At 32.0% G+C, this 14,567-nt stretch overlaps 1 protein-coding gene across 2 annotated transcripts; it reads left to right on the forward strand.

The window, feature by feature from the left end:
• Positions 1–1,797: 1,797 nt before the first annotated feature.
• Positions 1,798–8,766, forward strand: LOC125048934. 2 transcript variants are annotated; one of them, XM_047647909.1, is made up of 3 exons: positions 1,798–3,871; positions 3,972–4,802; positions 4,908–8,766. In XM_047647909.1, exons 2-3 carry the CDS (start codon positions 4,627–4,629, stop codon positions 8,611–8,613), a joined length of 3,882 nt encoding a protein of 1,293 aa, XP_047503865.1. In that variant the 5' UTR covers positions 1,798–3,871; positions 3,972–4,626; the 3' UTR covers positions 8,614–8,766. The 2 variants fall into 2 exon arrangements, with proteins under 2 accessions (XP_047503865.1, XP_047503866.1); XM_047647910.1 differs by having other exon boundaries at positions 1,798–4,802.
• Positions 8,767–14,567: the final 5,801 nt, after the last annotated feature.

Below are 14,567 nucleotides of genomic sequence, written 5' to 3' on the forward strand. Positions count from 1 at the left end.
TGTAGTGCCTTCCTAAGGCACCGAGGTCACGAGGTGAAGATATGTAGTGCTTTCCTAAGGCACCGAGGTCACGAGGTAAAGAGATGTAGTGCTTTCCCAAGGCACCGAGGTCACGAGGTGAAGAGATGTAGTGCTTTCCTAAGGCACCGAGGTCACGAGGTGAAGAGATGTAGTGCCTTCCTAAGGCACCGAGGTCACGAGGTGAAGATATGTAGTGCTTTCCTAAGGCACCGAGGTCACGAGGTAAAGAGATGTAGTGCTTTCCCAAGGCACCGAGGTCACGAGGTGAAGAGATGTAGTGCTTTCCTAAGGCACCGAGGTCACGAGGTGAAGAGATGTAGTGCCTTCCTAAGGCACCGAGGTCACGAGGTGAAGATATGTAGTGCTTTCCTAAGGCACCGAGGTCACGAGGTAAAGAGATGTAGTGCTTTCCCAAGGCACCGAGGTCACGAGGTGAAGAGATGTAGTGCTTTCCTAAGGCACCGAGGTCACGAGGTATACAAATGTTGAGGTATACTGCCTTTCTAAGGCAATGGGATTAGGATAAAAGAGGTGTATCCATAAATCGTAGTTCTAGATGTATTCTTTTGATACGCAGGTATCAGTATAACACACACTAAGCACAAAAATATTGCGAAAGCACACGCGCCCTGATCCTGCCAAAAATACGACTAATGGCTCGAAGGACCAATGCTCGGGGTTGGGATAAATTATCAAGATATTTAAGGGGATAATTATTTATTTTATGAGCAATGGACTTAACTAGTGGGGTGAGATGAGATTGGGAGTCGCGCCCGGTACGAGGTCTGAATGCCGACTAACTTTAGTGAATATAATAAGATATAATGGAAATGAACACACAAGCAAATCATATTGCATGGTGTCATTTACATTGCAATACCTGTACGGTTGTAAATCGTACAGATGTAATTTAAAATTTGAAAAAATTGTTATCTTCATTAATTCCTTACTTCCCAAAAACTTATATCACCAATAAGACGTTATCACGTAAACATCTCGATCGTAAACCTACTTTACAAACAACCAATATTTTTTTAGTCAAGTATTTAGTTTTCGTTTAACCATTTGAATCTGGAAAACTTGTAGAAGTTTCGGAGAAGTCACTATTTATATTTTGGAAAAACTCTGGCCCTTTTCGAATCCAAAATTCATGGACTTCTTGCGGTAAAATGTCGTCACAGTAAGTACCAGGTCCAGGTACCAGGGTCAAGAGACACAGATACATTCTCTAACCTTGCAGTTATTAATTTTTCACCGTAGCTTGAAGTCGATGGTTCAGCATCTAATGTTTATTTATCATTTTCGTCACACGTAACCTCTTTTTCCTGGTGACATTCAGAGTTACTTTTGCCTTGCGGTGATGAGAATGAATAATAATGCTTTGGCTTATTTCGTTCTTCAACCGTAAAAAATGAAGTTTTTACTTAAATATGTTCCTGATTGCGTGAGTGATCGTTAGATGATTTACTTACTCGTAGTAAATTGGTAGGATGCGTTTGGAAATATATTAATTAGTACAGTAGGAATAGGCGCAGTCATCGATATAATGGCGTAGTATATATATATATTTTTTTAAAGACAATTCACACCAATTGACCTAGTCCCATGATAAGCTGGTGAAGCTTGTGTTATGGGTACTAAGCAACGGATATACATACATATTATAGATAGATAGACATATTATAGATAGATAGACATATAAATACATAATATTTAAACACCCAAGACCTAAGCACAACACCAAATGCTCATCACATCGATGTTCGTCTCCACTAGTAGTATGGATTCCCGGGCACTGCCTCACCCACTGCTTCGGTAAAAAAAGCTGTTTCGGAGGCAGCGCCCGCCTAAAAAAAAAAAAAAAAAAAAAAAGTTTGTACTCTAACCCCACTAAACAGGACGTGCGGAGTCGAATGCACTCACTCCTGAACTGATAGCTCTAACCGTTCCAGAGATAGCTTTCCCAAAACCTTGCTAATTACTTACTAATCACCACCTTATCAGTTACTATTTCCTGCACGAAATCCCCACTCATTATCTAATTACTTAATGACTCAGTACGAATGCATCGTTATCTACTTTCCTACATTCACTAACCCGATCTATGGCTCTAAAAGAAAAATAGAATAATATAATATAATAAACTAAATCTAACCTAACCTAACCTACGGGTCTAAGCAAACAACAATAAATATACCTACATTAACACCATTATCTATAATAAAATTAGATGTAAGGGTTACATATTTAAATAAAACATTTTTATTCCAGGTATTATTCTTTTATTTATATGTCCATTATATTTCTATACAAATTTACTAGCACCGTATCATTGTTCTCTGAGTCACACGTAAAATTTCTAAGGAAGTCTTCTAATCTCATCCCCCTGAACTTGTAATATATGTATACCAAACAGTACTCTCCGCACACCGCCGATAGGTAATCCTGAACCGTAAGGTTATTGTATCTCCACATGCAACAATTCCTCCTTAAAAATCCTTCTATTGCTTCAATAGGTTTACGTCCAAACGAATCAAAGTATTCCCCAACTCTTTCGACGTTTATATGAATAGCCACCCAATGAGACCCCGGCTGTGAATCAGGGTCAAGATTGCATATGATAAGTGCTGGCACCTGAGCATACATCGGCAATCGATTTGAAGGATATACGTTGCTCTGGAGGCTGGGATGTATTCTACGAAGACTCATTTGCACTTCTAGTGTGTTCATAGTTTAATACGCGTTTACTCCCCTACTCTTTCACTCTCTTACTGACTACATTTATTACTATCAATTCATATTTGTACCAATGTATTTAAACACACATAATATGATCTCAACGTAAGTAATGAGTCTCTTTGTAAAAAAAGTAATGAAGGTAAATAAAAACCATGTCATATTCGATTACATTATATTTTATTATTCTTAATATCATAATAATTACATAAGTGATTGCTTAACTACTATAATCCACACATACATTTCTGTTCTTATCTATTTCTATAATATTTGAAAACTCTGCGTAAACTACACAGTTAATTGTTTCAGTCAATGCGCTCTCGAATCTTACTTCCATTCTTACACTACCATGGCGTACAAGATTCCAATGCACATTAGAGTTAGCCGACAAGTCAGGTGTTAAATCAAAAGCTAGTAAACAGTATCCATTTGAATATTGTTCCCTCGATATTCCATTACCTTCGTTAAGAAAATGTATACCGGTGCCTGAGTACAGGGTGTGGTATGCGCTAGTAAATACATCGTTTGGAAATGATGGTTGTAACGATTTTGAAGGTATCTGTTGACCATCTATATATAGGCTAAATGAGCAAATACCAAAATTTTCAAAGTTGAAAGGATTTTTAACATAACTACCGTTGAATGCTGTATTATTCACAAAACCTATAATACATCTCTTAGGAACCTGTCCTAAAATATACTTCAAAAGTAATGAAGGTTAATAAAAACCTGATAAGGTTATTCGTTTATATTTTCATATTCGTAAATATATTTTATTGTTCTTAATATTATAATAATTATACGTATATGTGGTTGCTAAACTACTAGATACACACATTTCTGTTATTATCTATTTCAAAAATATTTTAAAAATGCAATGACTATTAAGATTGCAAAGGGTATTTAGAGTGCCCTTTGTATTTCTTATCCACATTTTACTGATAGGTATGGATACTTGTTCAAACATGCAGTCGAGTTGAATATCGTAACTAGATAATGATATCCATTACCAGTCTATATAACCCGATACTTGTAGAAAGATTTAGTATTGTGCTCTAAGTTCGACAAAAGTGAAGTGGTTGAAAGTTTGAAATAATAAACAACAATGGAGGTAAGTTATTTAAATTTTATAAATTTGGTTTCAGTAAATTCTTTAATAATTCCTATTTATTTTTTGAAACGCATTTTGATTTGTTTATGTTATATTTCAGTCTTCATACAACCTGAAAGATGTGGATAAATGTTTCAGACCATATAATTATTATAATTTATCTGATGATGAAGAAGAGGTTTTAAACATAACAGAAAATAAAAATAAGAAGACCAATCGTTTAGATGACTTTTTTCTTCAAGAACCTGACCGGAAGAAGAAAAAAACTAAACTTTCTTCAAGTGTTGGCCGTGCAGGGAAGGAGGGAAGCATTTCATATATATCGACTGATAAAGATGATGGAATGGACGCTGACATACTTGTGAAAATGGAATTATATAGTTTAAAAAAGTTGAAAGAAATCCCAGTGGCACAACATTGGAAAAATGCAGATATTCGTGTTAAATATTATATGAAAAACGATTCCAACATTGATGTTCAGATAAAGGATATTGTATACAACATAACAAAGGGGATATCCGAGGAAGATAGTGTAAAACGTTACAGTTTTAAAAATTAGTTTCATTTAGTTTCTTCATGCTTCAGATTTTAATACCATATGTTTATATAATTAAGTAATGTTTCAGTTTTCCACTAGTATAAATACTATGTTGCATTGTACAAAGTCAATCATTGTGCTTTTTGTTGAAGACCTTTGCGCATTAAGGTTAAAAGTGTGAGACAAAAAACAGTTGTGAAACGAATACATATATACAATGTCTCAAGAATGTGTTAGTGTTTTTTTTGATGAAATGGATCATGAATTTGAAAGCTTATCCATTGATACAATTGAACTTTTCAACGTTTGTGATGAAATAGAAAGAAATGATTTAAATCACCCATTTTATGATCAAAGAATGATGGTGCTATGTGATGAATTCGATGGGAAACTGTGAGTATATTTAATAATCATATTTTCTATATATATATTTAATTTTTTTTTTATTTCTCTATTCGCATTTCTAACAGTTAAATATAATAAAATTTTATTCGACAGGGTTGATCAAATGGGTCGTGGAACTAAAAGGAAAGCAGCTGTTGATATTAACTCTGCTGACATCAAAAGAATAAAATCTGGATCGAACATGGATCTTTCACGGTCTTCACAAGAGCAATCAACATCGAATGAAGGTAATAATTTTAACATGAAATTTTGCTGTATTTGTAATAGAAATGTTTCCAAAAAATATTTCGCTAATCATCTAAGGAGCAATGCACATAAAAATAATGTAAATAAAAAACAACATTCAATAAAACCCAATGTTAAGATAATTGAGACTGCGTTCGGTAATAGAATAATAACCTATAGAGTAACTTCAGAAAATCAAAATGATTTACAGTTTGAGACACCAGAGTTATTTCTTGCATCTGTCAAAGATACAATATTTACAATAATAAATAAATCTATAGAAGATCATACAATTTTAAAAATAAATTTCATTTTATATGGTGACTTTGTTCAGGAGACAAAAAACATTAACAACACTTTTGATTTCCAATCAATGAATTTTATTGTTTGTATTGGTGATGATTTAAATATATTTTATACAACTCTCACGAAATCTCTAATAAACTATATAAATTCATTCGAGAGAAAGGATAGTGGGTGGAGTCTGAAAAAAATTTTACATTTGGATATGAATTTAAATCAATTTAACCCTTTAAGAGGAAAATCCTTTATTGAGTTACCACATGATATAAAAATAAAAAAAGCTGTGATAAATGTTAAAAACACTGATGACGCCTGTTTTAAGTGGGCACTGTTATCTGCTTTATTTCCAATTCATAAAAATTCGGATAGAGTATCATCATACACCAAATACAGTCATAAATTAAAGTTCGGTAATATTAAATTTCCAGTCAAATTAAAGGATATACACAAAATTGAAAGTCTTAATAATATAAGCATTAATGTTTTTGGGTTAGAATATAATGAACAAAGAAAAAAGCATTGTATTGTTGGGCCATTGTATTTTACAAAGAATAAAATGCAGACTCATATAAATTTACTATATTTGACACAGGGTAAAATCGGTCATTATTGTTATATAAAAAATATGTCACGATTAATAAGTAGTCAAGTTTCGAAATCCAAGGAAGCTATATATCTATGTGACTTTTGTTTACAATATTTTTCAACATCTGAACGTTTAAATAACCATCAAAAAAATGATTGCAGACATATTTGTACACAAATACCAAGCGTAGATAAAAATAAAAAAAATTGGTGGGGCGATATTGTATCTGAAAATAAATTAAGTTTTGATAAATTTCAACGTAAATTGATGTTACCTTTTGTTATATATGCGGATTTTGAGGCTTTTTTAAGTCCCTTAGCATCATGTTCAAACGATCCTTTAAAATCACATACAATAAATGTACAAAAACATAATGTGTATAGTTTTGGATACTACATTAAATGCTCATACGATGATAAATTGTCTAAATATGTAACATATACTGGTGAAAACTGTGCTTTAAAATTTATGGAAACCCTGAAAGATAATTTGACAACAATTGTTAAAAAAATTGGTTTCCAAAAAGTTGCTAATAAAATATCACCAATTCAGCAAGATATAGTTAGCAAATCTATTCATTGTTATATTTGTAATAAAATTTTGTGTGGGAATTCAATGATTTACCACGATTGGTTTACTGGGGAATTTGTTGGGGTCATACATAAAGTTTGTTCAGAAAAATTTAGAGTACCTTACACTATACCTGTCTTTTTGCACAATTTAAGCCATTATGATGCACATTTTATCGTACATGCCTTAAACTTTGATGAAGGTCAGGTAGAAGTTCTCCCACAAAACAAAGAAAAATACATATCATTTTCAAAGGTTCTTAAAATCAATAACAGTAATGTAACTTTACGTTTTGTGGATTCCCTAAAATTTTTACCCAGTAGCTTAGATACTTTAGCAAAAAATTTAACAAAAAATAATTTTAATGAATTATCAAAATGCTTTCCCAATTCAGAAGACTTTAAACGGCTGACTAAAAAAGGTGTATTTCCATATGAATTTATTAAAGATTTTGATACATTAAACTACAATCAGCTTCCAGATCTTCCACACTTTTACAGTAGTCTCACAGATTCCATTATTTCTAATGAAGATTACAACCATGCCAAAGATGTTTGGAATCATTTCAATTGTAAAAATATGTTGGATTATTCAAATCTTTATTTAAAAACTGATGTTTTATTGTTAGCAGATATTTTTGAAAATTTTAGGCGTGTTTGCATTAAAACGTACGATTTAGACCCGGCTCATTACTACACAGCACCTGGATTAAGTTGGGATGCTATGTTAAAACATACTAAAACAGAGATTGAATTACTTTCTGATATAGATATGATTGCTTTTATTAAATCAGGAATTCGTGGTGGTGTTTCGCAATGTAGCACTCGCTATGCAAAAGCAAATAATGTTTACATGTCTGACTATAATGCGAAAGATAAAGAGTCATTCTTAATGTATTTCGATGCCAATAATCTATATGGTTGGGCAATGTCACAATATCTACCTACAGGTGGTTTTGAGTGGGTTAGTGCTGATACAGATTTTAATGTTAGTTGTTCATCAGATATAGGTTTTATCTTAGAAGTAGATCTGGAGTATCCGGTGGATTTACATGATAAACATTCAGATTTACCTCTTTGTCCAGAAAATATACCAGTTGGGGACGCTAAGGAAATTAGATTGATTCCAAACTTAAAAAATAAATCCAAATATATTATTCATTATCGAAATTTAATTCAATGTTTGAAAATGGGTTTAAAATTATTAAAAGTTTATAGAATATTAAAATTTAAGCAGAGTCCATGGTTAAAGAACTATATAGACCTTAATACACAATTAAGAACTCGAGCTAATTCTGATTTTGAGAAAGATTTCTATAAACTCATGAACAACGCAGTTTTTGGTAAGACTATGGAAAATATTGAGAAACGAGTTAACGTTAAACTGTTAACCCACTGGGAAAATAGGGGCAAAGTATTGGGGGCTGGGGATCTAATTGCTCAACCACATTTTCACAGTGTTTCAATATTTTCTGATAGTCTTGTTGCAATTCAATTAAACAAAATGAAATTAATTTATAATAAACCTATTTATCTCGGATTTTGTATATTAGATATATCTAAAACGCTGATGTATGATTTCCACTATAATTACATGAAAGAGAAATTTACTTCAAATCTGAAACTACTGTATACAGATACTGACAGTCTCATTTATCAAATATTTACTAGTAACTTTTATAATGATATAAAGCCAGACATTTGTACACATTTCGATACATCAGATTATAATCCAAACAATGTTTTTAATTTTCCTCAAGTAAATAAGAAAAAATTAGGTTATTTCAAAGATGAAAATTGTGGTAAAATCTTTACAGAATTTGTGGGTTTGCGATCAAAAATGTATGCATTACAGGTAGATGATAAAATTATTACTAAGGCGAAGGGTGTTAACAAATGTGTCACTCAAAAATTAACGTTGGATAATTATAAGTCATGTTTGTTTAATAAAAACGTACAGCATTGTAAAATGTATCGGTTTAGATCATTAAAACATACAATTTTTACACAGGAAATAAATAAGGTGTGTTTATCTTTTAATGACACAAAGCGGTACATTTTACCAAACAAAATCGATACGTTACCTATAGGTCATTACCAAATCAATAGTATGTAATTAAGTATTGTAAATATAACAAATTGTAAATTTTTATGTAAAATAAATTTGTTTTGTACATGTATAATGTATAAACGTGTACTGTACATTAATATTGTGATATAACACTTACATTTTTTGTATATTTCATATAAATAAATTGTTTTTAAAATATCAACTTAGTTTTATTCCTTTCCCTGAAGAAGACAGAAGTCAAAAAATAATGATTCATTTTATTCATCCCTTTGCTGCCATCGTAGCAGGACCTAGTGGGTGTGGAAAATCTAACTTTGTTGCAAATTTCATTAAGCATAAAAGTAGTATATGTAATGAGATTTTTTTAGAAATAACATGGTGTTATGATGAAATGCAGCCGCTATATAATATACCTGGAGTAAATTACCACCAAGGACTACCGGAATTGCATATGTTTGATGGTAAAAATCCACATTTGATTATAATAGATGACTTAATGAGGGAATCTGATGGTCGAGTTGTTGATATATTTACAAAAGGTAGTCACCATAGAAATTTGAGTGTTTTTTACATAACCCAAAACTTATTTCATCAAGGAAGAGGACAGCGCGACATTTCACTTAATTCAAGTTATATTATTTATTTTAAAAATCCCCGTGACAAAACTCAAATACGATTTCTAGCTAGACAAGTTTCACCGGAAGACACGAAGTTTATTGAAGATTCATATACCGATGCTACTAAAGAAGCTCATGGTTATTTAATGATTGATTTGAAACAAAACACTGATGATGCTCGCCGCATAAAATCTAAAATATTTGAATCTAGTAATTTTTGTACAATATATGTTCCTATGAAAAGGTATAAGTATATTTGTAATCAGCCACTCTAAGTCAGTAATGAACCATGTATCAACGAATAACAACGCATAAGGAATTGTTATCAGCTTTACATAAATTAAAACCCAAACATCGTAGGATATTACTGAAGTCTTGTAATAATCAAGAAATTAACTGTATATGTGAATGTATTCACAATGTTTTACAAGGAAAAGTACCTTTAAAAGAGAATACAAAAACAAAATTAAAAAAAATTAAAAATCTCTTACGTAATCTGATCAGTAAAGGAAAAAGTTTTGAATACAGGAAAAATATATTAATACAAAAAGGAGGGTCCTTTCTTCCCATAATTTTGGGTACAATTCTAAGTACCCTTGTAAGTTGTTTTAATAAATCACAATGAACACAAAAAAAATGCTTCTTGTTGAGCAAGACTTTATTGATAAACTTAAACATCAGAATGAAAATAAAGCAACACCGCAAAGTAGATTGGATTTAGAAATGGAAAAAATTATATCAAGTAAATTGGATGATCGCGAAAAATGGGCGCTTTATCTACAAATTTTACAAAGATACTTACATTACTCCATGGAAGAACGTCAACCTCAAGAAATAACAATAACTGAAAAGGTAATAAATGATAATACTAATGAAAACCGGAACATCAATAATATAACTACTAGTGAAAATGAAAAAATGCTAAATGTTAAACAACTCCGAACGGGTGAAGACATCGCATATGGGTTACAACCAAAAGAAATATTAAAATTAATTCCTAAAACTTATATGAGGAGGGGTGAATTATTGATGGATACAATAGTAAATAAAACAGATCAATTGCAATGGAATAAAAATGGAACAGTTTTCATTAGTGGACAAGAAATACCAGGGAGTAATATTATAGATTTAGTGAATGACATCTTACGACCCTCGAAGAGATCTGATCCAATCGGTTGGGAAATATTCGCCAAGTTTTTAAATGATATAAATACACCGCTAACATACATTGGTAATCTGAAAAGAATCAAATATATATCTGACCTTAATAGTAAAGATAAAACATTGATTCAAGAATCACAAACTGAGGTTTCCCCAACTCCAACACAATCTAAACACATCAATAAATTGAGAAACAAAAGTGATTGGGAGAAATGGACCCCGTATTAGAGTTACATCGCATCTATTATGATATTTCACATCCAGCTGGTTACAGCAGTGTCAATAAGTTAACAAAGGCAATGAATGGAAAAATCTCAAAAAGTGACGTTTCAAAATGGTTGCAGTCTCAAGAAACATATACATTACATAAACCGGTTATAAAAAAATTCCCACGTAATAAATATATTTTATCAAATATTAATGAATTGTGGCAAGCTGATTTAAGTGATTTAAGAACTTACATAGAATATAATGATGGATATAAATATATTTTGTGTGTTATTGACGCCTTTAGTAAGTATGCTTATGTTAGAGCAATGAAAAAGAAGGATTCATGCACAATAAAAACGTGTTTTACTAGCATCTTTGCTGAAGCTAAAACTGTTCCTAGACATATTCAATCAGATAAGGGTACGGAATTTGTATCTAAGGATGTCCAAACTTATTTAAAACGTAAAAATATAAATTATTACACTACAAATAATCCAGATATAAAGGCAAGTATAGTAGAACGATTTCAGAGAACATTGAAAATGAAAATGTGGCGTTATTTTACACATAAGAATACTTATCGCTATATAGATATTTTACAAGATTTGGTTAGTTCTTATAATCACAGTGTGCACTCTAGTATCAAGATGAGACCATGTGATGTTAAAATGGAAAACATTATGGAAGTTTGGCGGAATTTATATTATGATGAAAAGACTTATATTTCAAGTTTAAACAAAGTACCTAAGTTTAACGTTGGTGACTATGTAAGAATTACAAAATACAAACATGTTTTTCAAAAAGGTTATGAAAGTAATTGGAGTAATGAAATTTTTATCATTACTTCGATTATAGATCGTTCCCCGTGGGTTGTATACACTTTAAACGACTTAGAAAATGAATCAATAACAGGAACTTTTTATGAAAAAGAATTACAAAAAATAACTTTTTCCCCCACTTCCGAATATAAAATTGATAAAATCATCAGATCACGTAAAAGCGGTATTAGAAAGGAAGTATTAGTTAAATGGAAAGGATATCCTAACAAATTTAATTCTTGGGTCTTACTGTCGAATATTAAAAATCTACAATGAAGGAAAGTTTCTATTTAACTTTACTCAGCAATAGTTCCACACAATATTTCCCGGGAAATATGACATCAAATTTTTCTACAAAACTACCTAAAGCCATTACATTAGAAGGAGAATGGATGGTAGGTATAGTTGAGTTTCAATATCCCTCTACTATGTTCTCCGTGCAAGAACATGAAAATATCATATACATAAGTAAAAAAACTACCATCAATAATGAAGAGACCACACTAATGTATAAGAACCATATACCAGCCACCAACTATGATAATATACAAAATATTCTTATTGCTTTAAATTCGAAAGAGAAAGTTAGTTTTCGTCAGGACACCGTGTCAAAGTTTGTCTCTGTTGCAGTAAAGGATCCATCAATAATTTCACTATCTCTATCACCTAATTTGAGCTTTCAACTTGGATTTGAGCCAGATACCAATTTAGTAAATCATAATATCGGTAAACGTCCTGCTAATCTACATTTGGGGTTACCATCACAATTATTTGTGTATTGCGATATTATAGAACCACAAATTGTTGGTGATGTCATGACACCCCTATTGAGAATTATACCCTTAGATCCTGCTAAATACATATATGGTTCAAATAAAATGCATATATTTTCACCACCACATTATTTACCGGTAATGAGAAGAGAATTTGATGTTATTGAGATAGATATAAGAACAACCACGGGAAATGCGGTACCATTTCAATACGGTACATCGTGTGTGAAACTTCATTTTAAAAAAATATAATCTATATTTCCTTTTTAAAATGTATACACCTCAAGAAACTTTTATATGTCCTTATGAACATTATTATTCGCAACAAGCTGGGTCTGGTATAAATGTAATCTACAAAGGAGCCTTACATCAACGTGGTCATGGTATCGGAAGTTTTCTTGGGGGGTTATTTCGAAGTGTGCTACCTTTACTCACTAGTGGTGCTAAGGTGATTGGAAAAGAAGCACTTAACAGCGGTATTGGGCTTTTGTCAGATGTTGTAGCTAGTCGTCCTATTAAAGAATCCATTAAAAATCGATTGAAAGAGGCTAGTTCTAACCTTAAACGCAAAGTTGATACCAAAATTGATAAACTTATGACTGGATCGGGTGTTAATAAGAGACGAAAATATTGTAATGAGCTCATTCGAGTTTCACCCCTCAAAGTGAAAGGCGCTTCAAAGAAAACAAGGAACAAAAATATTAATATTTCCAAGGATATATTTTCAAACTAATCATAATGTCATTTATTCATAATCATTCATGTGAGTGCGTTAAATCTGAATTGGATCTGTTTGCTCTTCCTTCCACACAAACAAGTATCGAATATGGACACTGGATACATTACAAACCAATTTCTTCATTAAGTGATGATGGACCTATCGAATTCCAAGTACCTGGTACAGGAGATGACTACATAGACCTTTCGCATACACTACTCCATCTCAAGGCTCAAATTAAAAATCAAGACGGTTCTGCAGTTAATGCAGCTAATGTAGTGGCACCAGTCAATAATTGGTTACATTCTTTATTTAACCAATTGGATGTTTACCTAAACCAAAAACTTGTGTCACCCCCAAATAATACTTATGCATATCGCGCTTTCATAGAAACTCTATTAAATTATTCATCATCCGCCAAACAATCACATTTGACATGTGGTTTGTGGTACGAGGATACAGCCGGTAAAATGAATGAAACTAATGAGGCAAACAAGGGCTTTTACAAAAGACAACAACTTTCAAAGGATGGAAAGGATGTTGAAATGATTGGGCATTTACATGGGGATATATTCAATCAAGATAAATTCCTCATGAACGGGGTCGAATTATCTATAAAATTAGTTAGATCGAGAGAAACATTTAACCTCATGTCACAGAATGCAGATAATAAGTACAAAGTCTGTATAACAGATGCAACTTTAATAATACGCAGAGCAAAAATTAATCCATCAATACTAATAGCTCATCAAAAGGTTCTTGCCACTACTACGGCTAAATATCCTATTACAAGAGGTGAAGTGAAAGTCCTGACCATACCAGCTGGTGTGCAGGGTAAAACACTGGACAATATATTTTTAGGACAGGTTCCTAAGAGATGTATTATAGGTTTTGTGAATAATACAGCATTCAACGGTAGTTATGTTAAAAATCCTTTCAACTTTGAAAATTTTGGTATTTGCTCATTTAGCCTATATATAGATGGTCAACAGATACCTTCAAAATCGTTACAACCATCATTTCCAAACGATGTATTTACTAGCGCATACCACACCCTGTACTCAGGCACCGGTATACATTTTCTTAACGAAGGTAATGGAATATCGAGGGAACAATATTCAAATGGATACTGTTTACTAGCTTTTGATTTAACACCTGACTTGTCGGCTAACTCTAATGTGCATTGGAATCTTGTACGCCATGGTAGTGTAAGAATGGAAGTAAGATTCGAGAGCGCATTGACTGAAACAATTAACTGTGTAGTTTACGCAGAGTTTTCAAATATTATAGAAATAGATAAGAACAGAAATGTATGTGTGGATTATAGTAGTTAAGCAATCACTTATGTAATTATTATGATATTAAGAATAATAAAATATAATGTAATCGAATATGACATGGTTTTTATTTACCTTCATTACTTTTTTTACAAAGAGACTCATTACTTACGTTGAGATCATATTATGTGTGTTTAAATACATTGGTACAAATATGAATTGATAGTAATAAATGTAGTCAGTAAGAGAGTGAAAGAGTAGGGGAGTAAACGCGTATTAAACTATGAACACACTAGAAGTGCAAATGAGTCTTCGTAGAATACATCCCAGCCTCCAGAGCAACGTATATCCTTCAAATCGATTGCCGATGTATGCTCAGGTGCCAGCACTTATCATATGCAATCTTGACCCTGATTCACAGCCGG

The sequence above is a fragment of the Pieris napi genome, chromosome 4 (assembly GCF_905475465.1).
Source record: "Pieris napi chromosome 4, ilPieNapi1.2, whole genome shotgun sequence".
Taxonomy (NCBI): domain Eukaryota; kingdom Metazoa; phylum Arthropoda; class Insecta; order Lepidoptera; family Pieridae; genus Pieris; species Pieris napi.